The sequence below is a fragment of the Aquarana catesbeiana genome, linkage group LG12 (genome assembly GCF_042186555.1).
Source record: "Aquarana catesbeiana isolate 2022-GZ linkage group LG12, ASM4218655v1, whole genome shotgun sequence".
NCBI lineage: Eukaryota > Metazoa > Chordata > Amphibia > Anura > Ranidae > Aquarana > Aquarana catesbeiana.
The window spans coordinates 65,466,838-65,494,708 of NC_133335.1; the positions used below are offsets into that span (position 1 = coordinate 65,466,838).

At 40.7% G+C, this 27,871-nt stretch overlaps 1 protein-coding gene across 1 annotated transcript; it reads left to right on the forward strand.

The window, feature by feature from the left end:
• Nucleotides 1-1,440: 1,440 nt before the first annotated feature.
• On the forward strand, nucleotides 1,441-27,515 carry CCR7 (C-C motif chemokine receptor 7). The gene is made up of 3 exons (XM_073607971.1): nucleotides 1,441-1,579; nucleotides 12,644-12,693; nucleotides 23,454-27,515. Exons 1-3 carry the CDS (start codon nucleotides 1,486-1,488, stop codon nucleotides 24,555-24,557), a joined length of 1,248 nt encoding a protein of 415 aa, XP_073464072.1. The 5' UTR covers nucleotides 1,441-1,485; the 3' UTR covers nucleotides 24,558-27,515.
• Nucleotides 27,516-27,871: the final 356 nt, after the last annotated feature.

A 27,871-nucleotide genomic window follows, 5' to 3' on the forward strand; every position in this document is an offset into this window, starting at 1 on the left:
CATAGGTTGTGCTTACTCACTGTAGGGAGGTGCTTTTACTAGAGGAAGGCAAAGATCCGTGTTCCTGCTTAGCAGAAACACAGGATCAATGCCTTCCCCTCTGACAGAACGATAATCTTCCTTGTTTACATAGGCATACTGTCGTTCTGCCTGTGACCCGTGTAATCGGGAAGTGGCGGCAGACATTGAGTCCACGGTACCTGCTGCTGGGCCCTCACCTCCCACGCCCCAGACCCGGAAGTGTAAGATCGTGTATTAGGTACATGATCTGGTGCAGAGCAGCTCCCATGCCACAGTATATCTATGGTGGGCAGTCTGCAAGTGGCTAAAGAAGAACTCCATCTTTAAAAACACTTTACATAGTTTGTTTGGGCCAAGCTGTCCCTCACTAGCCTGTGAGGCCGTTGGAAGTCCGGTATAAACTATATGTAGCTGCGGCTACATAGAGCATACCAGACTATGTTCCAGGTTATAACCGAGCATCCTATCTCATACCTGGAACACAGATCAGTTTACAGCAGCGGCGCTCAGCCACTCAGAGCAAGCAATGTATTCTATCAATTAATACAAAGTTTCCTCTGATTGGCTGAGTCAGAGAGGCAGGCTTATGATGTCACAACTCACGGGTGACCCAGCTTTTCATTCTTTATAGGGTCTATGGTACCCCTGAATTTTTGCACAAAATTGGTCGTAGGGACAATCCTCAATGTGCAAGATGTGCTCAATCCTCTGGTTCTTCCATACATTTGTTTTGGAAATGTCCTAAACCTTTTCGTTATTGGCAGGAGTTACTAGAAACCCTAAATACTGTATATGGTTCTGCATTGACCATAGACCCTGTCATATATCTATTAAGATATGTGAACTCTAATGACATAGACCCCATCCAGATATTGCCTATTGAGAGATTTGCTTATTGGGATCGTCCAATTCTCCTACCCTGAGAGACTGGATATTGGAAATGAATAAGCATATAATGTTTGAAAAGTATACATATGCTCAACGTAACGCCTTTCACAAATTTGAAAAAATCTGGACAAAATGGACATGCAATGATACAATGTGCTCCACTCCCACTTCATAATTGGGTACGTTTTGGGTTTTGCTGGGATGGCTGGACTTATTTTTTCAAGAGTCTGGGTGTACTGTTGATATAATTTACCTGCATTATAACTTTTTTTTTCTCAGTATTTGATGGTATCGAGTTGTACATGTCGATGCTGCTATCTCATTTTTGTGTTTTGTTGCCCTGTGATGTAACCTGTTTGGGTTTTTTGTTTTGCTTGTTTCTCTTCTTTCTTTTTAGATTTTCTTTTTTGGAATTGTTTAAAAAACCTTTTCATAAATAAAATCACCCTACCCTGGGATAAGTGAGTTTTTACAGATTCTGTCTATCAGTGCATACACAATTCAATGTACAGTTGGGTGATTCAGGAAGAAGGGGAGGGCTTTCTAGTTTTGTGTATTCTCTCTGCATAGAATGGGATGCAGCTCATTCATTTCAGACTCAGTAGAGGATCATATCTATCCTACACAGAGGAACGGACATCAGTCACCATGCCGCTGCTGAGAAACCGTGGTGAGTTACTGATCTTATTGCCAGATACGTAGATGTCATACTAGTCTGTTTAGATCTCATGCCATGCCAACTCACATAACTAAGAAGCATATTTCTCTGAAATGATCTTCATTCATAATGTACTATAAGCAATGTATTGGGGTGACTTTGGTTTGATTTATAATTTGCATTGATAGCCTTACTTTTCAAGTACATATTAAATTGCTGGCAATTACAGTGTGAGAAATATTGATTTAGTAGATTTTATTAAATCTTGTAAAATGGTTTAAATTACATTTTGGGCATCTGAGATACTGAATATAAATACAAATGCTTAAAATTAAATTAAAATTAAAATTGAAATGCCTCTAAGAAAATAAATAGAAACGGAATCTTGTTTGGAAACTGGGCTCATTTTCTACAATTTCCACTGACAGGTCTTCTAAATCAATATTTGTTACTGTAAATCAGGGACACTTGGGAACACTGGGTTGCTTTTCCATAAGTAAAAGTAGGTAAATTGCCATGTAAACTGATTATGTGGCTGTGGAGAGGTGAATCTGAACTGCAGATGCAAATTGGATTTTCGTAAATCCATCTAAATATTATCAGTATTGAAATAGATTAGGTGGATCATTGATGCCGGTTATTGGTTGTACGTGGTTTGCATTTCTTTTTTGGAGATCTACACACAAATCTCTGATTCACACAGCAATGTGGCACAGTAAGGACGTAACATTGTATAATGGTTCACTCTTTGTAGCCATGGTTAGCAGTTACAGTAATGGGCTTAATTCATAGGGCAACATACAATGACCATGCAGAATATGCAGTGACCCAAGCTAAACAATATTTTTTTTAGTTGACAGCAGTCAACTAAAATGTAATTGGTTGCTACGGGTTATTGAACTTCACACATCAACCAGGCTCTTAGCACTTACTAACTGAATAATGGAATCGGCTTGTTCCATAAAAGTGGGTGTGGAGTAGAGCACAGTACCTATAACAACCAATGTATCTGTTGTACCATGTGCTTGTATTAAAAAGTATACTGTTCTCTCTGTATTGGTTTCTTTGTGTAAAATCCTTGGTGTACCTGCCAGTTTTTCTGCTTTCCTATTAAAAACTGACCACACTAGGCATGTGAGCACAGCGTGGTCAGTTTTCTAGCTGTGCTGAGAACTCAGCCTGCTCCCTTCTAATGATTAGACTTGTGCTGCCCCCCCCCCCGAACCAGTCACTGGGAAGACCCATGTGCATATATATAAATATATATATATATATATATATATATATATATATATATATATATATATATACGCACACACACACACACAAACGTTTGGCCTTTCATGTCTATTTTGAATTGAATGGGTTGTTTTACAAGGTGGGGGCTTACATATACTTTAAAAAAGAAGTGGAACAGTTATACTCACCTGAGAACTGAGTGATCAAAGACCACTGATCGCCCAGTTCTCAGCATTCTGCTCAGGGCTCAGCCAGCTGTGGGTCCAGGCTTCTGGACCATATGGTTAGAATCTTTTCAGAGCCTGGACCAACTCTGTGAAGTCAGCTGACAGCGGACTTAAATTGGTTGTAAACCTTATGAAATCTGAACAGAGCACATATATCTGTAGTGTTTACTTGTCTATTTCCAAAGCAGAAAGTGTTGTTTCTCTCTGGTGCTTCGTTCCTCTGTTATCAGCATGTGTCACTTCTGACACATGAGATAAATTCACTGCTCCTCACAGATGCAGAAGAATAGTATCACAATTGTGCTCTTTTGAAGGGATGTGGACATGAAAAGACTGCAGATAAACATGTAAAACTTATGTAGGAAGATTTGTTTCATCTACCATATTGTGGTCTGAGCTGTGCTCTTTGCACTGCATAATGAACAACCTCCTTGAACTGAATTCACATATCTGATGTATGCAGCTCAACCTTAAAGGGCCAAAAGTCTTAATAAAGGGTTTTTATTCTTAGGTGTAGTAAATCGTAGCAACCAATCAGAATCTATTAATTTATACTCCACCTTTAGCAAAGTGAATTCTGATTAGCTTTACATAGCTATTAGCATTGGAACCTTATGGTCTTACATCCATGGTCTTACATCTTGTGGTTCCCGGAGTAGAGAATGACTTGCCCTCATGGATACCACAGGAAAAAAAGAAAAGAGGGTATGTGGGAGAGCTCTTATAGTGTAGTATGCCAAAAAGCACAGAGTAGGGTTTGTTGGAACAAAACGTAAGAGCAGAAGGAGTAACATTACTTACATCTGTTGAGATTGCAAATGACCAAAATAAGATGGTAGATGCAACCTGGAGAATATATCTCCATATGGATGTAGGGATGATTGTACTTGAATGCTTGAATGCAATGCCTGTTAAGTTTAAGGAACCATTCAGGTAAGGTGGGCTATTTAAACAATGAGTAGATATCTGTCAAATAATGATGAACAGAGAGATGTTTGTCCATGTTCCAGAAGGTCTTCTCCTTCAATTTCAACAAAGAACATTAAAGGACTGAGCTTGCTCACATTTTCATTATAACCACTTGAGAATTAGCTTTCCAGCTTCTGTAGGTGCCCATATACCTTCATCACACATCACATAGGCTATTCACCTAAGAACACAAAATGGATGGCAATGAGTTGTAGTCATAGAGCCTACAATATAGCTATGTTCCTACAGTGATACACTGATTTTGGAGCACACTTTAGGAAAAGCAGATGTTAAATGGGACATGACACAACTTCTGATGAGTGAGAGGCGATGTATATGTCAGAGGATTAAGGGCATACATCTATTAAAGTGGAGTCTCCTGAGCAGTGGTCTGATATCCCTCCAACACCTTCGTTGCTAGAATACATCGCTCTCTGAATGGCTGAGCGCCAATCAGATAGACTTCGAGTGTTCAGAGTAGAAGACAGGAAGTCTTGGCTCAAACCCATAACACGTGAGTTATGCTGTATGTAGCCTCAGCTACATATAGTTTATATTGCACATCCAGCTGGCCCAAACGAACTATGGAAAGTGCATCAAAACCTGGAGTTCAGCTTTAAAGTTCAAGATTAGGTTTTGACTTGAGCATGTTCAGAGGTGGTTACCTGTCATGTTAGTATTGTAAGTTAGTATTGAAAAGGAGTGCTATATTAAGCTACCACTTTAGGATTCAAGAAGCATTAGGTCATACAGTTTGGAAACAATACAATGTCGAGTTGTTGAAATTTGCTTGAGTTTGCTGTATCTTTGTCTGGACTTATACAATTTATTATTTGTTCTACAAGGAAGTCTTGTAGTGAAGTGTATGTAAAGCAAAACTTTACCTCCTGTTACCTTAACCTCACTTCCTGTTATGTCTATGGGACAGGAAGTGAAGGGAAATCTCTCTAATGTCACACAGACAGCAAAAAAAAAAAAAAAAAAAAAAAAAAACAGAATACAGACTCAAATAATGAGGTTTTATCAGGACACATTTTCAGTGTCATAGTTAACCACACTCCCCATCTCCAGAGATTCCACAAATCCTACAAGCAGTCTTTAAGAGTCAAACTATAAAATAGAACATGACATGGCAAAAGGTAAACGGAACTAGAACTTCTCCCAGCTGGAATTGACCACTTAGGACCCTCAGAAACATAGGATGCCAGTGGGTAATTTTTCTTGCAGGTGACCACACATAACATAATATTAAATATGGGTGGACTGACAGATCCCATAATTTGTTGGCTTAGGGCAGAAGCACACAGTCTATTTCTTTAAAGCTCAATCACTGTGCTAAAATCGCTAGCAAGTAATCACTAAGGGGTTCTTTTAACAAAAATTATTTATTAATGGTTTAAGAATTTGACACAGCTGAGTAATCCATGTATGTTGCCTAATGTTTTTTTCCCCATGATCATTAGCTCCATCTAGTGGACATAATGCAGTATTTTCCTGAGATACCTCAAACAGGTGAATCCAGCATTATGGCCACTAGATGGTGCCAATGATAATAGACAATAAACATATTAGGTAAAATGCATGGCCTATTTGTGACAGCTAGGTGAATGCTTGAGACATTCAAAAAGCATTTTTGTTTTATAAACATAACCCTAAAGGTAGCAATCAGTATCTATGCAAATGGACAAACTGATTACTATGGTACCCTTAGGCTCCATTCACACTAGCGCGTTTTTTGATGCATTTTGCATTTTGCAGAAATGCACGGAATTTTTTAACATGGGTTCCTATGGAACATGTTCACATCAATGCCTTTTTGTTTCTCTGCATTTTTGGAAAGGGTGAGGGACTTTTTTTCATGCAAAATGCAGCGTTTTGCATGTAATAGAATTCAATGGACAAGCATCAAAAACGCAAGTGCACCGTTTTTGCAGCGTTTTTGGTGCGTTTTTGCCGTTTTTTTTTTTTTTTAGTTTTTTTTTAGACTGTAAAAAAAAACTGTAAAAAAAAAAAATTAAAAAAACCGCAAAACGCAAATCGCGGCAAAAACGCCGAAAAAACGCCGCAAGAACGCTGCTCAAAAACGTGGCAAGCATGAAAAAAAAACCTCCAAAAACGCCCAAAAGCAACATGCATAGGTGTGAATCGAGCCTTATACATATAACCAGTGAAGTGACTGGCCTCAGGTGATACACAGGGATGAAACAAATGTCTATCTGCAGTCCTCTCTTTTCTACATCTGTTCAAAGTGCTGAATTTTTAAAACTCGTTTGAGAGTTAAAAAAAAAAGGGGCGGGGAGCTGAAGTAACACTTTGTGGAGCTCAGTGTGGAGAGCTCTGAGAGCAGGGAGGAGGGAAGGGACACATAGTTACATAGTAGGTGAGGTTGAAAAAAGACACAAGTCCATCAAGTCCAAGTCCAACATCCCCCCTTCACACAGTACACAGGAACATAGTTGAGGCCATCAATCAAATCAGCTGGAGGTCCCTCCCCTGTCACCATTTTTTTCCTGGTGTCAGGAAAACTTGTGAGCAGTGATTCATGCAGATAGCAGAGGAATGAAGCAGCAGACAGAAATGACAATTAAGTGCTTTTAATTGAGACAAGTACACAGTATAGAGGGATATGCTTTGTTCATATTTCATGTCTGAGGTTTAAAGCCACTTTAAATCACACACATGGTGAAGTAATTAGCATTTACAGTAGTTGCTATGTTTTATTCTACATGAAGTCTTTCGTTCCGTCTCTTTAGCAATCAATCGTTAGCCATTTTAGTGAGCTACAAAAAAAAAAAAAAATCACCCTTATGCTCCTATCTTTGGACAGTTCTCAGTGGCAGTGATAGAGTTAATGACTTTTGCTTATTTTGCTTTACGATACCTTAACTATCAAAACTGAGAAACTGACAGTTGTGGGACATTTTATTCGTCTTCTCAAGAAGATGGGAAACTCTAAATCTTGTTTGTCAGTTGTCATTTCAAAACCCTGACTGAGAGCGGTTTGGTGAGTGGAAAAAGTTACTTTTAAAAACAGAAAGTTTATAGCGTGGTTAAACCTCTATGGTTATGGTCACGGTAACAGTGTCAGCGCTTTGAATGCTGCTATCCCTTGTTGATTTGCCTAGATTTAAAGGAACCTGGTCACTTAAAACTAACCTTTTAGCACAATACTAACTTCCACTTATCTTCCACCCCTCTCCTTCTTACATAATCACAGATCGTTTAATTTAGTAAAAGTAGAAAACTATTCATTTTACCAAAACTTAGGCTAGGTGATGCAGTAGTTGGTTTCCTGCACCCTCCAGGGATATCCACATCCTAATGTTAGGAAGCTATGTAGATGAAGTATTGCTCTATTTTGATGCAGCGTGCCATTCAAGACCTGCCGTGCATCTGTGTGGAGGTGGAGATAGCCAACACCCGATTATGGGGGATTCACTATTGTGGCACGAGAACAGAGCGGCACAAAAACAAATTCATTGGCAAAACTGACAATGGAACACTTAAAAAGGAAGCTGCATTTAATTTTACATAGGTAGGGTGAAGTTCCTCTTGAAGAAGTCTATTCATTTAACAATTTTCTGTGTGAATGCTTCAGCATTCACACAGCTGTCGCAAATAATGTCGCAAATAATCCCTGTGATGTGTCGAATATGTGTAATTCCTATAATCGTTAGCTCCATCCAGTGGCCATAATGTGGTATTTTCCTGAAATGCCACAATCAGGATAAATGACCACTAGATGGACCTAATTGTTTTGTTTAGTTTAGATAAGAAGGGAAGATTTAAAACCCACATTAGTTTATTTTTTGCTTTCTTTAGGAAACTTTCCCTTTGCACTTCATCCCCCCGAAACTCTACAGGAAATGGAGGGAATTATCCTAATATAACAAGCACAGGCTTCCTTGTTGGAAAATTTTTCTTCACCTCTCATTCTTGTTACAACTGGATTTCCCATTAGTTTCTATCTTTGTTACAATGCCCATGGAACAAAACAGAAAGTAAATCACCCTACTGAGTATATAGCAAAAGGGGGTTCTAACCCTTCGAATGAAAAAAAGACGATATACAACTTTTCTGGAGGGCAGTGATTTACAGAGTGCGGCAGAGCAGTGAGGGCAGAGTGGAGAGGAATAGTGCCTCATTGTTGGTGTCAGTGGAAGAAATTGTGCCCCATTGTTGGTGTCAGTGGGAGTAACAGTGCCCCATCACTGGTGTCAGTGGGAGGAATAGTGCCCCATTATTGGTGTCCGTGGGAGGAATAGTGCCCCAATGTGGGTGACAGTGGGAGGAATAGTGCCCCAACGTTGGTGTCAGTGGGAGTAATTGTGCCCCATTGTTGGTGTCAATGGAAGAAATAGTGCCCCATTGATGTCAGTGGGAGGAATAATGCCCCATTGTTGGTGACAGTGGGAGGCAGAGTGTGCCATCGTTGGTGTCAGTGGGAGGAATAGTGCCCCATTGTTGGTGTCAGTGGGAGGAATAGTGCCCCATCGTTAATGTCAGTGGGAGGAATAGTGGCCCATCGTTAATGTCAGTGGGAGGAATAGTGGCCCACTGTTGGTGTCAGTAACAGGAATTATGTCTCACTGTTAATGTCAGTGGGAGGAATAGTGCCCCAAGAGCCGGATAAAGTCAAGCAAAGGGCCGCGTCTGGCCTCCAAGCAACAGTTTGGAGACCCCTGGTATAGTCAGTGCATTCTTTGACTTTTGTTTCAGGAAACCATTAAAATTATTGCTGTGGACACCAAGATCTACTGAATAGATAAGCTCTCACATAGGGTTTGTGGTTAAGACTTTAGTCTGAAGATTGTATCGTATGCAAACTGCTTGAATGAAAACTACAGAGGGTGGGGCTTGAACCAGTGAACATAGGTGCCTGCATATTAAATACATTCAGGGCCTCTGACAAGATGGGAAACCAAGAACTATATGGATTAGTAGAGCAGCTTTACAAGATTAATGTTAAAATGAAAATTACAATCATTTAGAAGGCACGCTGTGCTCTCTGAGTCAGTCTACATATATAATTTTCAAATTCAACTGGACTGTTCAAAAATGTGGTTTACCATTGCTGAATTCACCTAGTGATAACTCTAGCTGCTGACATATGGAAACCCAGGACCCCTAGCTCCTTACCCTTTAAGAAGCAACCTATGGGCGACCAGAACGTCCAAGATTATGTCAGAAGGACTTATATTCTTATTCCAAAACCAGATAAAGATCCATACGACACTGAATTTTATAGCCCTATCCCTTTGTTGCAGACCAATGTTAAGATACTTGCTGAAAGTTTAGTCTCTCCACCCTAACTTATTCAGACCCTCATACTCCCAGGCCAAATGGGCTTCATGCTCAATAAAAACATGTCCTTAAAAATACACATTGGTACATGAACCCACAGGCTGCTCATGAGCAACTGGATACTAGGGTGGTGGTGAGTTTGGATGCTGCCAAAGGATTGCCTTTGCTTTGGCAAGTGGCTACAACTACTATATTCTAACCCACTGGCCAGAATAAGGGCAAATGGGTGACCATCAGAGGCTTTGTACAAGGCAGGGGTGTTGGCTTTCCCCCCACTGTATGCTATTGTACTCTTATTTGGAAGAAGCCTCTATTATCTGAATTTCTATCAATCCAACACCCCAAGCTTAAATAAGGAATTATTTGGTTAGCCCATATTATTGCCGGAGAATGTACAGGCATACCCCACTTTTAAGTACACAATGGGGTTTATTTACTAAAGCTGGAAAGTGCAAAATCAGGCTCCCTTCTGCATAGAAACCAATGAGCTTCTAACCCCAGCTTGTTCAATTAAGCTTTGGTAATAAAACCTGGAAGCTCATTGGTTTCTATGCAGAAGTGAGCCTGATTTTGCACTTTCCAGCTTTAGTAAATAAACTCCACTGTGTACTTAAACTCACTGTGTACTTAAAAGTGGGGTATGCCTGTAATAAATTGTTTCAAATACTTAAGGAGGAGTTCTAGCTGCCCAAAAATACATCCGTGCGTTACCTCCAACTTAGGCGTGCTACTTACAAACAGCTTGGGTATTCGATAACTGCTCTCTTGTAGGATAATTCGCTGTTGGACACTCTGACCAGGCCCTCCAGTCCCTTTCCTAAAAAATTACTCTTTGACCTGACAGCTTTACTGGCCTTTTTGGCTAGTAAAATTGCCTAAGCTAAAAATACCCTCTGGGAAGGGGACTTGAGCTTCATAGATAACAAGGATTACGAGGATCTGAGTAATCATAGGTACATCTCTCTTAAAACTTCTGATAAGCGGTCTACATTAAAACCATCATATGACTGGTTAATTACCTGCAGAATTGTCAAGAACGATCTAGACATCTGTAACTGTATTTTATGTTATTCTAAACGGATGTATGTATAACACCTTGCGATGTTTTTCGCTTTGTATGTTATCACTCTTCTTTCAATAAAAATTTATTGAACAAAAAATAAACATCATATAATCCCTTATGCTCCAAGTGTCAACGAGCTTTTGGCACTGTCTTCCATTTGTTTTGGTCTTGTCCGCAACTCCAGACATACTGGAAATGTGATGTGATGGGTGACTGATGTGACTGGTGAAGCTTGACCCCAGGTTATGTCTACTGGAGCTGCGTAAGCATTTGGAACTGGACCGTCACTCCTCTGTCTTTCCTCAAACAAATGTATTTACTGCCAACAAGCTGATGGCCCGATCACGCATTGAATATAGGCATTGGTACCTACTCTGCATCAGTGGAAGATGAAGATAAATATATCCTTAACACACATCAAATGGATTTACAAAATTTTACCTCTTAGTATACAGTCTTAGTATACAATTACCTAGACAGAAAAAACATATAACCCTCTAAGTTTTATTTTTATTTTGGTTGAGAAGTGACAGCCCTTTGTTCCATACTTTATACAGGACATGCTTTGGGCGTAGGCCACCATCTTATACAGGACTTCAGGGTCAGCAAACTGGCTTTAATTTGCTGTCTACTACTATCATTATGTCCATTTAATAGCCTATTTAAAATAGTTGTAAAGACAATTTTTTTTTTAATTAAAATCAAAAAGAAGCTATATCGGCCACACATGGATCGAAATTTGGCCAGTTCAGCAGGGACCAGCCAATATGTGCAGGCTGGGTGTACAGATGTCGATGTACCAATCAACTTTTGTACAACCAGCCTTTCGGATTTTTGCCGCCCTATCAGTGACACCAGCTATAGCCGGCAGTGCTGATCTGTGAATTCTGATGGCGGGGAATACTTCCCGCTGTCAGAGTTAAAGGCTTCAGCAGAAGGATTCCCCCATCCACAAGTCCATTCACGTATGGGATGCTTTACGTGCTCTATGCAATGATATTGCAAAGAGCAGTCCCTTACCTCCTCTTCTGGAGTCCCTGGCCTGAACTGTCCGTTCCTCCTTCCCTGTGGGTGCCTTCTCAGTAAGCTGTTAAGAAAAAAAATTAAATACTTTTAGCCGCTCAACTGCTGTGCCAAAGGTTTTAAGACTTTTTGAGTCACTGACCTGCAATGTGTATGCAGAGTCTTTCCCTGGATTCTTGGTCATGCAGTTAGTGAAGCACTAAGGCCAATCATGAGGCACCAGCACTGTCACTTTGGTGAAGGGTCATGGGTCATATGCTCCCCATATCTGGAGGTACTGGGTATTTAACACTGCTCCCAGCAGCTGACCATAGCATCAGGTCACAAGCGAGGGAAAGGTGCACATGAGCTGCTGGGGGGGGGGGAAGCTAGGTGACCCTGTTTCTTTGCCTGGCCATGCACTGTATGGTTTTTTTTTTTCTGGTTCAAAACCAGTCACAATTTGCTTAATGGGCGCCCGACATCCCTTAACTGAAAGAAATGGAAGGAGCCAGGAAGAAAATCGTTGGCTAAAAAGCAGCTGCAGCCGCTGTTTGAGTATTTTGAAAGTCAACAGTGCCAACTATCAAAATACAAGAGGCAAAGCAGGAGATTCATCTATCTTCACCAGTTTTTATTTTTTTTTTTAGTTAAGCCTAGATAAACTATCAGTGTTTGGCCAGTTTAAAGCGGACCTTTCATTAAAAGTAAACATACTGCTCAGCCTCTTACCCACCGCTGTACCTAAGGTTTTTCTTTTTAATAGGGAGTGGGTAGCTTTTTTGGCAGGTACCCGCTCCCTATTTCCTCAAGAGAATGAGGTACCCACCCCATCTCCCCACATTGGCCTGTCATGTGTCTCAGAAGGCTGCAGGACCACTCTCTCTGTTCTGAGCAAGCTCTGTGACTCCTCAGAAAGTCACGGCTGGCTCCCAAATCCCAGATAGTGGCACCGGGGACCCGCAGCAGAGAGAAGAAGCAGCTGCGGGAAGACAGCGGTGGACTCCAGGGACTGGTAAGAACATGATTAATAAAAGGTAGCAGCTATAGTATTTCCAGCTGCTGACTTTGATTTATTTATTTTTTTTAAAGGGCAAACTTTCTTCTTCAAAGTTTACTTTAAACCCACAAAGGTGTTATGCTGAAATGCCTAAGTACCAATTTATGAGTTTAAAAATAAGAAAACAGTATTTTATATACAATAGAAATTAAATGCATTCAATGACTTATGGATACAACAAATACTAACTTTTTTTCTTTTAATCATTTCAGAAATGCTGCAGAAATTCTCCATAGCTATCCTTGTCCTGATTAGTGTACAGGTGAGTATTCTGAGACTTTGTGGGCATCATACTTTCAGAAAGCAGATTTCACTAATATTTGGGGCTTTGGTTTCTGTGGCACAATCCATTGTCTCAACTCCACCCAACCTGTCCTCTCTGCATTTTGTCACTCCCCTAAACCACAACTGCCAAACAATATCTTTGTATGGTATCGTTTTCTGCACTCCTTTGATACAAAGGAACTCTACTACAAAGGCAGCATCCAAAATAGGCTTGTCACCCACACAGCCCCCATGCATATATGTAATCCAGACAACTCTATCAAAGACTACACCCAACCTACTGTATATGACATCTTAACCACAAGCATCCTATGTGATTATTTGCACTCTGTAACAAAAGGAAGAAATTCTTAGAAAAACAGGTACAGGTTATCTGTGGAGCAACAAAAATCATAGTTTTAACCAGTTTGCCGCCAGAGCAGTTTTTGTGTTTTTTTGGGGGGTTTAAAAATCATTTTAGACCTGAAGATTACTTAAAACACCAAATATATTTTTTGAAAGCAGAGACCCTGAAGAATAAAATGGTGGCAGTCCCAATTTTGTTTATACCACACAATAATAATGCGGTGGTTTATCGAGCGCAAAATTTCAGTAACAAATACACTAAAGTTAACGTAATTGTAAACCTTCACCTTGTAAAACAACCCATTCAGTTTAAAATAGAAATGAAAGGCAAAATATTTGTGTATAGATATAAAAAAAAAAAAAAAACACATTATAACTTCCTCTTTTCCCCTTTTTTTATAAGTGATCACATTCTTTCTGTTCTCAGTTGTATAATATCTAGGGGAGGAGAAACAGCAGTACACTAAACTTCCCAGTGGGAGGGGGGGGTGTCAGGACAAGTCGAATCTTTGAATCTTTGGAGGAGCATAGCTAGAGAACTGGCCACAGTGTGTTCTTTTGCTTAGTGTGGTCAGTTTTTGATAGGAAAGCAGGGAGACTGACAGGAACACTAGGTAATACACACACAGAGAGTAATACAAAGAGAACAGGATGCTCTTTCATACAAGTACATGGTACAGAAGGCACATATCAAAAATTTGAAATGTTGGGTTTACATATTCTTTAATTTTAGTGTACACAAACACAATACAGTTCCCCATTTTTTTAGAAAATAAATAAATAAAAGATGAGGTTGTGCCAAGTAAATAGATACCCAACATGTCAAGCCTTAAAAAAGCATGCACCTGTGAAACGGTGACAAACTTTGGAACCCTAATTTTCTCATTGTTGAGATTCTAAAAAGCAGCCCACACAGGTCTTTAGCTTGGAATTAAAGTGTTTCATTAACAAACATGTTATACTTACCTGCTCTGTGCAGTGGTTTTGCACAGAGCAGCCCTGATTCTCCTCTTCTCGGGTCCCCCCCCCGCCACCACTCCTGGCCACTCCCTCCTATCAAGTTCCCCCAGAGCATGCAGTTTACAATGGCGGCACCCAAGCAGGCGCGCTCCCAAGCTGCTGCTCTGTGTATTCATTCAGACACAGAGCCGTGGCTTGGTCCCGCCTCCTCTCTCCTCATTGGCTCACTGGCTAACAGCTCCCATTGTTGTCTCAGCCAATAAAGAGGGGAGTCCCTGAAGAGCCAAAACACTTGTGTACATTGCTGGATCACGATGGAGCTTAGGTGAGTATTACAGGGGGCGGCACACAAAATAGTATGCATGAAGAAAAAAAACCTTCTGCCTTTAGAACCACTTTAACTTTGAATAATAGGCCAAGAATTGTTGTTCTCACTCCGGCATGCACGGCATAACAATTGTGTAGCACACTGGATGTTTTCACATGTAGGCGCTACCAACAAGTGTATGTGGGGGGTTTGAGTGCAGGAGTGTAACTATATTTTCATTTTTTTCCACTACGATTTTTTATCACATAGGGTAGCAATAGTGATAATATTTTACTGTGACAGCTTCTTTTTATTATGATATCAGGGTTTTTTTTTTTCCCTTCAACCCTGACCCCACAACCATTCTTGCCTGGGCTAGGCTATGGGAACCCATTCACAGAACGGCTGGGGGCAAAGTTGCAGTGCATCAATGGAGGTTGGGACAGCAGGCTGAGGAGACCAAGATGGCAGCGCAGGCTATGACACCTGAACAGTGGATCGCTGCAGGACAACGCTGGATCCACAAGGCAAGTGGGTATGTTTTTTGAGAACCACTCAACCACTCAAGACCACCCCTCCACCCCTTGGTTTTGGATACCTATATATTTTTTGTTTTCTTTCATACCTTTTTAGAAATACTAAGTGTACTTCCATCCTAGCCCTGGCCCCGGCGCAGTACGCCACGCCCTCTTCTGCGGCGAGCCCTCCTTCTTCACCCCCGCTGCCTTCTGGGACCTGTGTGTGTCCCAGAAGACGAGCTGGCCATTCACAAAGCCTCACGTGTCTCGCGCACGCGCAGTAGGAAACCGGCTGTGAAGCCTGAAGGGTCCACTGCTGGTTTCCCTTAGTTGGAATGGCAGTGCCTGCACCCGTGCCAGTGGACTAATCAGCCTTGGGGGGCCGACATCGCTGGCTCCCTGGACAGGTAAGTGTCCTTATTAAAAGTCAGCAGCTACAGTACTAAAAAAAAAACTTTTTTACGGCTGCAACTCTGCTTAAAGATAAAAAGCCTTTTATGTGCAGCAGCCCCCCTCAGTCCCCCTATTACTTACCTGGGCCCCCTCTCTGTCCAGCGAGGTCCACGAGTGTCTCAGCCATCCGAGACTGTCCCTCCTGATTGGCCTGAGACACAGCAGTGGGGCCATTGGCTCCTGCTGCTGTCAAAGTCAGTCAGCCAAACAGGAAAGAGAAGGGGCAGGGCGGTCCGCGGCTCCGTGTCTGAATAGACACAGGGAGCTGTGACTCGACTTGGGTGCCCCATAGCAAGCTGATTGCTGTGGGGGCACTCGACAGTAGGGAGGGGCCAGGAGCACAGAAGAGGGACCTGAGAAGAGGAGGATCTGTGCTGTTCTGTGTAAAACGTATAACATGTTTGTTATTTTTATTTAAAAAAAAAAAACAAGACTTTACAATCACTTTAAGCTCTACCAAGTTCACCCATATTTAGGGAAAAAAATCCATATTAAAGCATTTTCAGCATTAAACCATAACCCCCACCTTCCTTTCTAATCCTTGGAATCAGTATCCTAGTTTTGCTCCGGGCATTTACTAGACTTATATATTGAGGCATACTAAAAAAAATATTGGTAAGGAAAGTACTTACTGCAACAAGACATGTTATTAAAAAGAAACCAAAAACAGGATGTGCCATGGCTGGCAATGATCTCATTAGCAGCATGTTGTCAATGATATCACAAAAAGGGTAATTTCCCTTCAGTCATGTGAGTTTTGGGCATTTTGTGTCATATGACCTTTTGTAGGCAATAGAACAAGAAGTAATTGTTATGAAAAACAATTCTAGCCAGCATCTTGAAAGGGTAAAGATTTGTAAGCTTAAAAAAAATCATCATGCTACTACCCTAGAACAATGATGCAGCCAGTGAAATCTGAATAGTCCAAACTCTTGTCTTCGTGCCTCTCCAAGGTCACTAATTTGCTAGCTTATGCAGTCATGTTTAAGATGACAGTCTAGGTTAGGACCTTTACCCTTAAAATCCAACTCAGCCAGGTTTCCGTAATTCCTTCCCACCCCCTCCTATTTAGGTAGATTTTAATGCCTGGAGGCAGAATGGATTTTACAATCACATGATCACTATGAATAGGAATGGTGCAGCGCTAAAAAATATTAATGTAAAAATGTCCCAATTAGAACCAAAATAAATGTGGTCAAACAAAAGTCCTCTCCGTCAGGAAGAAATAATACTCTAATCAGCAAGATCCATATTGAAAGGAGACACAGAAGAGAGATGAAAACACCGTCACCAACACCCAAACAAACTGACCCTTACCATCAGTGTATGGGTTATACACGTGTGTAGAAAAAAGGCAGTCTTCATAGAATAAACCAACGATCTTCTAATGGAGTAGCACCAACATATTCCCCTCTGAACTAAATGGAAGGCTTTAGATCTCCTTTTGGTAGTTGGATATTAAACCAAGTATACTCCAGTGTGCATATGCACCTCAAGATCGTGATACGTAGGGAATAAAAAGAAAACGTTCATTGCGCAATCTCCATAAACAAGGATGATTTATTGAAAAGATAAAAACCACTCACATTTAGTAAGAAGGTATACAGCAGTGTGAAGCGTCCAGCGCTTCTAACCACAAAAATGGCCACCGTGTCAACATCCCACCGCGTCCTGCGTCGCCAGTCTCTATCATCGCCCCACTGCGTTCTTATTGGGACATTTTTACATTAATATTTTTTAGCGCTGCACCATTCCTATTGATATCTCTTCAATTGTATCCAGCAATTTTTGTGTCAGCAGTTTCTACTATATGTTTTATTAAGCGCAACAGATTCTATTTTTATCTACATGATCACTATGGTAGATCATAAGCTCAATAATAGCATGCAATGCCAAGCTGCGGTTTCCAAAGCGAGCAAAGTTCTTTCTTGTATTAAGAGAGGTATGGACTCCAGAGAGAGAGATATCATTTTGCCCCTGTTCAAATCATTAGTAAGACCTCATCTGGAATATGCAGTTCAGTTTTGGACACCAGTTCTCAAAAAGGATATCGGGGAACTGGAGAAAGTGCAGAGAAGGGCAACCAAACTGATAAGAGGCATGGGGGAGCTCAGCTATGAGGAAAGATTAGAGGAACTGAATTTGTTCACTCTTGAGAAGAGGAGAATAAGGGGGGATATGATCAACATGTTTAAATATATAAGGGGTCCATATAGTGAACTTGGTGTTGAGTTATTCACTTTACGGTCAACACAGAGGACAAGGGGGCACTCTTTACGACTGGAGGAAAAGAGATTTCATCTCCAAATACGGAAAGGTTTCTTCACAGTAAGAGCTGTGAAAATGTGGAATAGACTCCCTCCAGAGGTGGTTCTGGCCAGCTCAGTAGATTGCTTTAAGAAAGGCCTGGATACTTTCCTAAATGTACAGAATATAACTGGGTACTGACATTTATAGGTAAAGTTGATCCAGGGAAAATCCGATTGCCTCTCTGGGATCAGGAAGGAATTTTTTCCCTTGCTGTAGCAAATTGGAGCATGCTCTGCTGGGGTTTTTTGCCTTCCTCTGGATCAACTGTGGGTATAGTATTGGGTATATTGGATTGTACGTTTTTTTTTTTTTTTTTTTTTTTTTTTTTTTTATGGTTGGACTGGATGGACTTGTGTCTTTTTTCAACCTGACTAACTATGTAACTATGTAACTATGATTGGCTTTCACAGTGGTCACATGAGTGATTCTAAAGGTAAACTTTTTTTTTTTTTTTTTTACAAAAATAACAATGGAATGCATGACAGTAAAAAAACTTCAGCCTTTAGAACTAACTTTTAAACTTTTAAAGAGTTTTAAAAGTCCACCTTTCATGGGAGCATTACAGTGGCTGCTGTTGCTGATCTCCTTATAATGCCTTTTGCCTAGCTCTCTCCATCGTAAATACTTTCTGGGCCACTAAACTGGAACAATCATGGAGCAAGTGAAATTAGAACCCATTTTAGGTTAATGAAACAGAAAGCACTGAAGCAAGGGAGCATGGCAGCCGGGAAATGAGCAATTTAAGAAGGAGTTCACAATGGTTGCCCCTGTATTTCCTTTTCAGTAGCCTGGCAATGGTTCTTCAAATTAAACACCTACTGTATTTCGGTTTTGATGGAATTAGCAGTCAAATGTTAACAGAGAGCTCTATAAATACAGTATATACTCAAAATAATAAAATATAATAAATTCAAATGGTAAACGTGACATGCTATGTAGGTGGGTGGTCAAGGTATATTGATCAGCCTTAAACTGGCTACACCTGCTGCAACACACATTTCTTTCCATTCTCAGTATGAATCTGTGGCTTCCTGACCTCAGGTGAGAGGATGTGGTGGAAGAAGAGAAGACAACAGCAGACATGTGCAAAGCAAATAAAGCCTTGTACACCTGCAAAAATGTATTTTAATGTATAGCAAGGATGAGACACATATAGATGGTTTTGTACCTCTGATCTTCCAACAGTGACAAATATGTTATGTTCTACCCTATAGGTGTTTGACTAGTTTATTCGTCAGCTAGTGAAATTAGGCTGAATGAGAGAAAATCAACAGATTCCTCTATACATGCTAAACAGCATGGATGGGAGAACCTACAATGATGACTGTTTCATTCAAGCAGCTGTGTACTTGAACATCTGATAGGTGCTTGGAGCAGTGGTTGTCCCAGTCAGGACCGTGAGGGGTGAGCTAACTAAAGTTGTGGCACTCACGTAATTAGGAGATACTGAAAATACTGCACATGGAGGGAGGCAAGTATTGCCCGACTTGCTAAATGTCAATGGAATATCATAGTCCACATTAAGGGGTCTATTTATAAAATATTTGCTGGATGAATGTCTCAAGCTTTTGCCCAGCCCTCACAAAATCCTTAAAGTGATTGTAAAGACTCGTTTTTTTCCCTATAAAAATAACAAACGTTATACTTACCATCTCTGTTGCACCCGAGTCACAGCTCCCTGTGTCCATTCAGAAACGGAGCCCTGACCTGGCCCCACCCCCTCTCTCTCATGATTGGCTAGCAACCAATGGCATCGCTGCTGTGTCTCAGCCAATCAGGGAGGGAGAATCTCAAACGGCTCATGGACATCAGTGGACAGAGAGGGACCTCAGGTAAGTATTAGGATAGAATGCATTAAGATAAAAAAACCTTCTGCCTTTACAACCCCTTTAATGAAATTTGCTTAATACATGGATTTCCTATGATCATCAATTCCATCTACTGGCAATAATGTAGTATTTTTCCGATTAAGGTATTTCAGCAAAAATGCCACATTATGGCCACTAGATGGAGCTGACGATCATAGGAAATCAATGTATTAAGCACAATATGGTCAGAATTCCTGACAACTGGGAGAGTGCTTGTGACATTCGTCTAGCAAATCATTTTTAATAAATAAACCCATAAGTGTCTTGCTTCACTATTGGGATTTTGCTTTGCAAATAGTCCATCTGTAGCTGGCATCAGGCCAAAGAACACCTCTCACCCATGAATTAAAATGTTGCTACAGAGTTTCTGAAGGAGGAACTATTCTTGATACTCTTTTTCCTCATATTACACTAGAAACCAAAAAAGAAAAAAAATCCCCTGTAACAAGTTAGGGTGATTTGTCCATTTATTCTGTCTAAGAAAAGATCTACTGATGTCACATCTTCATCTGCCCTTTTCCGAGCCACGTCACTGCCATTGCATTTTAATATCTACTGCAAGACTGAAGAAACAGGCAGTTTATTTTGTTCATCCAGCAGGTTAAACAAAAAAAAAAACTGACTGATCCCTGCATCAGCACAAATGATGTTGATGTGGGAATCTCTCATGCTATGCGAATGTATTATGACAGCCCCTCTACCCCACCAGAATACACTGATCAGTGCTTGCACCATTGGCTGCAAGCACTGAAAAAATGCTGGTTTTCCAGTATGAACGTTCTACAGAAGCCAGTCCTTAGACCAGCTTCTGTTGAACTGATAAGAATACAAACTTACGTGTGCACTCGGCTTTAGGGAAAGAGGAGACCCTCTTCTGATGATGGTCCTGAAAAGGTGCCACCTAAGTTGTGATTCTCAATGTTTTCACCCAAGATTCACACACTGTTCCCATAAGATTCAATTATAAAATTGCGTGAGTCTTGGGTGACCCCCTAGTACTTGCTCTCTATTGTCTACATACTTTCTGCACTACTGTTTTGCTAGTACACATTTCCTGTCACCTTTCCCTACATGTTTTGTCAAATGCATGGCTTCATCAGGGGATATAACACCATTGTGCTGTGACTGAGTGCTACCAATACAGGATACCATATAGTGTGCTTCATTGCACATGCGTAATGACACTGTTCTATCAGTTGTCTGACCATTTTGCCTATAGTGGACATGAGCACATGCAGCTTGTACAGAATTACAGCTGTAAAAAAAGATTTGATTTCAACTAAAACCCCAATTCCAAAAAAGTTGGGTTGCTGAAAAAAAAAGGGGGTGGTAAGGAAAAACCTTGGACAGAGGGGTGTCTGTGGACGTGGTATACTTGGATTTTGCAAAAGCTTTTGACACAGTTCCCCACACATAGCTAATGTGTAAGGTAAAGTCTAACAGGCTTGGAAAGATCAATTTGTAAATGGATAGAAAATTGGCTAAAAACCCGGATTCAGAGAGTAGTGGTTAATGATTCTTATGCCCCGTACACACGGTCGGATTTTCCGACGGAAAATGTGTGATAGGACCTAGTTGTCGGAAATTCCGACCGTGTGTAGGCTCCATCACACATTTTCCATCGGATTTTCCGACACACAAAGTTTGAGAGCAGGATATAAAATTTTCAGACAACAAAATCCGTTGTCGGAAATTCCGATCGTGTGTACACAAATCCGACGGACAAAGTGCCACGCATGCTCAGAATAAATAAAGAGATGAAAGCTATTGGCCACTGCCCCGTTTATAGTCCCGACGTACGTGTTTTACGTCACCGCGTTTAGAACGATCGGATTTTCCGACAACTTTGTGTGACCGTGTGTATGCAAGACAAGTTTGAGCCAACATCCGTCGGAAAAAATCCTAGGATTTTGTTGTCGGAATGCCCGAACAAAGTCCGACTGTGTGTACAGGGCATTACTCTGAATGGTCTAAGGTCATCAGTGGTGTACCCAAATGATATAGGGTCTGGGATTAAAAATACCATTTCAGTCTTTGCAGATGACACTAAACTATGCAGTGGAATAACGTCCTTACAGATTGTCTCCAATTTACAAGCCAACTTCAATGCACTGTCTAATTGGGCAATTAAGTGGCAAATTAGGTTTTATGTTGATAAATGTAAAGTTATGCAGTTGGGGGTTAAGAAAATGCATGCATCATATATACTAGGGGGAGTACAACTGGGAGAATCCATAGTGGAGAAAGATCTGGTAGATCATAAACTAAATAATAGCATGCAATGCAATGCTACAGTTTCCAAAGCGAGCAAAGTCCTTGCTTGTATCAAGAGAGGTATGGACTCCAGAGAGAGAGATATCATTTTGCCCCTGTACAAATCATTAGTAAGACCTCATCTGGAAAATGCAGTTCAGTTTTGGGCACCAGTTCTCAAAAAGGATATCGAGGAACTGGAGAAAGTGCAGAAAAGGGCAACCAAACTGATAAGAGGTATGGATGAGCTCAGCTATGCATGTGCATGTGCCAATGTATTCGCCGCATGCTCACTTTAGAAAGGGCACGCTGTGCCATTTCTAGCTGGGGTCATGCAGTGACTGGTGGCTCCCGCGCATGTGCGCGGGAGTGACATCACGCAACTGCGGCCAGTCACAGAGCTGGAGTTGGAGACCCTGGAAGGAAGAGGGGCAAAGATGGACGCTTCCAGCCAGCGGGGACATCGGGCACATCGCATGCTTCGGTTTCAGGTAAGTGATACATAATGGGCTACTATGCTTTACCTTTGCAGGGAAACAAAGAGGAAGTAAAACCCACCAGGGTGGCGCATGGTGAGCCATGTCCCTCAGACACAGTGCATGACTGAAGATTTAGCAGTGTGTTCTGCTCCTTCACTGTCCAGTCAGCAGCCAGAGAGAGAATACCGATGTATCCCTTTTGTGTTTTGAAAAGAGTAAAATAAATATTTGAATGTAATTTTTTGTTAGTTTTTAATGCTGTCTGCATCTCCATTGGCAAGATTATCCATCTATTTCTATTTTAGTGACAACTCAAAATGTTGGATTTTCCCTCACTTTCTGTCCTGGTGAGAATGATCAACTGAACACATAGGGAGGGTTAAATTATTTGTTTAGGCAATCTTGAACCAAAGAAGTATTTGCATGCCAGAACAGACTGGCTACTGTGTATGCTGTAAAATACTGTAGCAGCTTGTGCTACATACTGCAAGCCGTGCTGTGTTCTGGCAGCAGTAAAATAGACTTCCCCTCTACTCCTGGATATAGAGAGTCAGTTGTACTGCATTGCTGTCATTTAGGTAAAGCCTTGTATTTTTCTAAATGAATATACTGTAGGAGTTCCTCTGAGGCTACATTCACACCTGCGTTTTTGGCAGACAGTGAATAGATGCGAGGAAATCAATGAGGTGTTCCGGCAAGCAATGAAAGCAATGGCAGGCTGCTGGCTACCACAGCTAATTGCAGCCCACTGCGTGTAATTGCTATGTGGCGATTACCTGCAAGTGATCGACCCTGGACACAGACAATCTGTGGGGCTTCAATGAAGCTACCTCCTGCAGCTAAGCACTGGGATCTTCTGCTGATTTCCTTGCATCTACCTACTGTGGGGCAAAAGTGCAGGCGTGAATGTGGCCTTAATGACCGAGGTGGACAGCCAGGCGGATTACATCAATCTCCACCTCATCCAGTCACAAGAAACCTTCACTGCAATAAAAATAAAAGGATTCTCTTAAATGATGGAGAGGCAGTACAATTGACTCTCTCTATTTTGATGAGTAGGGGGAAGTGCTCCCCCAAACCCGAAAATGCCAGTATCTTGCCCCTGGAGTCTCCGTGAGTTGTTAAAACCTGGAAAGTTATTCAATCCTTTAGCTAAAATCAATTTAGGGTGCAATTTAAGCTCATAATACTTCAATACCTTTATCTCATATGTAAGTTTTCTTTTCATGTTTTTTTTTTTTTAGATATGTGCTGGTCGGCAGAATGATACCATTATAGCTGAGGATGCTGGTCTGGAAAATGATACCGTTACACCAGAGGATGCAGATAGTAACTTTACACCAGATTACAACGGCTATGAGCAAGTGTGTGTGAAAGCAGATGTCCGTGGATTCCGTGCTATCTTCTTGCCAATAATATACGGATGTATTTTCGTGATAGGGCTGGTAGGGAATGGCTTAGTGATGCTGAGGTACATCTATTTCAATAGGCTGAAAACCGGAACAGATTTTTATATGCTGAACTTGGCTCTAGCGGACATGGTCTTCCTCTTCACTTTGCCTTTCTGGGCAGCAAGCATTGTCCAGACCTGGATTTTTGGCAACGACATGTGCAAAGTCATATACTGCCTCTACAAAATGAGCTTCTTTAGTGGGATGTTCATACTTATGTCCGTGAGCATTGAAAGATACTTTGTTATTGTTCTGGCCACCTCTGCCCACCGTCACCGGTCCAAGACAGTGTTGGTCAGTAAACTCTCCAGTGCTGGCATTTGGGTTGGTGCTTTCTTCCTGTCTATCCCTGAGTTGATCTACAGTGGTGTCAAACCTATTAATGATGAGAAAACTTGTGTCATTTTCGTTGCTGAATTCCAGAGCCTTGGTGCTGGACTCAAGATTTCCCAGATGGTTATTGGATTTCTTCTGCCGTTGATCATCATGGTCTTCTGTTACAGCATGATTATCATGACACTGCTCCGTGTGCGTAATTTCGAGAAGTACAAAGCAATCAAAGTCATCATTGCCATTGTCATTGTGTTTTTGGTCTTCCAACTTCCTTACAATAGTGTCATGTTGATTAAGACCTTTGATAACAGCACTGATTGTGACATCAGTAAGACCATTGATGTTGCAGACGATGTTACCTACAGCCTCGCCTGCTTCCGATGTGTCCTAAACCCATTCCTCTATGTCATCATTGGGGTCAAATTCAGAAATGACCTGTGCAAGTTCTTTAAAGACTTGGGCTGCCTGAGCCAGGAGAAATTTACCGAATGGTCAACAGCCAAGCCAAGCAAGCGAGGCTCCTTTGCAATGGACACTGACACAACAACCACATTTTCTCCCTAAATATTCAGAGTCAATGGACACAAGTGTTTTCAAAAAGGGCCAGTCCACCCATAACTAATATTTTCATTTTTAAATTAAACCATCTGACAAAATATGTCTGTAAACATCTAAAATATACTTTTTATTACACTTACAAGATGAAAAGGCACAATATCAAAACTCAAATCGCAACCCCCATGCCTAAAAATGAAAATGCCTCTTGTAGTATTGCATGGAATGAACCTGTCCATGAAAATACTTTGAACAGTGACCACCTTTACGGCGTATCAGTGAATCTTCTATATTAAAATGCAGGAGTCCACAGGCATCACACTACACCATATATATTTTGGAAATTTTTTCAAGACACAATAGGTTAATATAACTTGATAATCTGACTCAAGAATATAATTATTATGAGTTTGATATATCAAGTACGGTATATAGAAATTAGCTATCCATAGTTAGATAAAATGGTCACTTGACATATTGATTGGCTGTAAAGAAGGCTGCTTTAAAAAAGGCTAGCAGTCAGCTCTAGACTCCTCGGTGTCCGATTACTTCCAGGTAGTGTAATTATGTCACCTAATAATGTATTTGGATATAGGCAAAAAGGCACCAAATGCAATTAATATAGATAATATAGTATTCAGATATTGCTGTACACCATACACTTTCTATAACATATATAGTGACAGACGATGCAATCTCCTCATATGATGTCATCCATAGTCTCAATAATAGTGGGGGTATCAAATATACTGTACTGTACATGCCTCATATCACTATTCTCGATAAAAGTACAGTCCAGATGCCTGTATCCAAATATCCCATAGGCAGAATCAAGTAAATCCGTGAAGGTAATCCACCTCCCAAATAAGCCATAAACAGGAGAAGCTGGTAATGGTCCACATGGCTCTGGAACCAGGAACCAGGCCATGATGCATTTCGCTGTAATGGCCTCAGCAGAGGGGCATTAATCATGTTAATAAAAAGTATATTTTAGTATATTTACATATGGTGGTGACCGGGTAACCTTTTTTGAATGTATTGCATTTGCAAGTTTATATGTGAAGGCATCGGTCCCATTTTTATGATATTTATTTCATTTGAATATATTTCCTGGATATTATGAGTATTCTCTGTTAAATTCCATATAATTCCTCTATGACTTGTGAGAGGTGTTCTTTGTCTTCCTGGGTCTACACACCTGCTGTGACTGTTATGGAGGGTTCCTATTGTTCTTACTGGAATTTTATTTATATTATATTATAAAAAATATTATCGGACTATCTTCAACACTCAAAGCATGTGCTAGAACATTGAGAACTCCCAAGTGGACAGGAACAGAGATGAGAATTTTGCCAGGGAGGTCCGTTGGAACTAATCAAGAAGACATACAAGAAGCCAAGGGCTAATCCAAATCAACGGGCTCCATCTACAACTAAAATATCAATTTGGGTGGACTGACCCTTTAACTTAATGTGTATATATTTCTAACAGTGGTAATAACGGACTCAATATAACATGCCACTGACTTTAAGAGGACAAATAAAAAAAACAGTTTACCAAAACTTTCATGGCATTTTAGGTGAAAACCCGGCTTTGAAAAAAACCTGAACTGATGTAAATTAAACGTAAATCATGTAATCTGTGAATCATAGTTTACTATTCAGAAACTGCTTTCTTTCTGTCTGACTCATATGTGACATTTGATATTATTGATGATCTTTATCCTATCGGCTTTAATTGACTGTGTAACTCACTGCCTAAAAAAAAAAAAATGTTTCGTTGCAGCTGAATTTCCCATAAACCTCTGAAGAAAGTTGTGATATTACTGCTGTGGAACTGAAAAGTTCTCAGTTTAACCACTTCAGCCCCGGAAGGATTTACTCCCTTCCTGACCAAGCCCTTTTTTGCGCGGTCTTTCGACGTTGTACCCAAACAAAATTGAAGTCCTTTTTTGCCCACAAATAGAGCTTTCTTTTGGTGGTATTTGATCACCTCTGCGGTTTTTATTTTTTGCGCTATAAACAAAAAAAAAGCGACAATTTTGAAAAAAAAGCAATATTTTTAACTTTTTGCTATAATAAATATCCCCAAAAAATATATAAAAAAACAAATTTCTTCCACAGTTTAGGCCAATATGTATTCTTCTAGATATTTTTGGTAAAAAAAAAAAAAAAAAATCGCAATAAGCGTTTATTGATTTGTTTGCGCAAACGTTATCGCGTCTTCAAAATAGGGGATAGATTTATGGCATTTTTATTAATATTTTTTTTTTAGTAGTAATGGCAGCGATCTGCGATTTTTATCACGACTGTGACATTGCGGCGGACAGATCGGACACTTTTGACACTATTTTGGGACCATTGGCACTTATACAGCGATCAGTGCTATAAAAATGCACTGATTCCTGTGTAAATGTCACTGGCAGGGAAGGGGTTAAACACTAGGGGGCGATCAAGGGGTTAACTGTGTTCCCTCAGCATGTTCTAACTGTAGGGGGGATGGGCTCACTAGAACATGACAGAGATCACTGCTGCCGATCACTGGGAGCAGTAGATCCCTGTCATGTTCCTAGGCAGAACAGGGAAATGCCTTGTTTACATAGGCATCTCCCCGTTCTGCCTCTCCGACGTGCCAGGATCGCGGGCCACCGGTGAACATCAAGTCCGCGGGACCCACAAGCGCGTGCTGCCGGTGGCGTGCGTGCGTCCGCTACATCGGCGTGAGCTGGTCGGCAAGTGGTTAACTGACAGTTATAGGAGTTATGCTGTACAGAATATGTCATAAATTCCCTCTCATTTCTCTCCTTTATTTCAGACATGTTCAAGTTTTCAATATAAATAAGCTAATTTAAAGGGAACGTGGACAGTTATTTTCATGTATTTTCTTCACGTATTATGTACAGTAATAAAAACAATTCTAAATTTGTGTGATTTCTTTTCAGTCAATTAAATATGAAATATTACTTGACTTAACATTAGATATATTTTTTCTTGCTAGGTGCATAGACACCAAGGGGTCTACTTATAAAAAAGTATCAGAAGAAAACGAAACATCACTGTAATTCTCCTAAGATTAGTACAACTAAAGGCAAAACTTTTTGGGGCTTTTGGATTCGCCCTCTCTATTTGTCCTGTTTACCATTATCATTGACAGTGAAAGTAAAGGAAAAATCCCTAATTTTGGGTTGTCCCCAGAAATGTAATAGAGGGGAAATCTTTGACTAGGGAAACTAATTCTGGTGACCTGGGGTCCCCAACAAATTCCCTTAATTTGTAGGGATTTTCTCTCACTTTCTGTTTGGGACAGGAAATGAAGGTGAACCT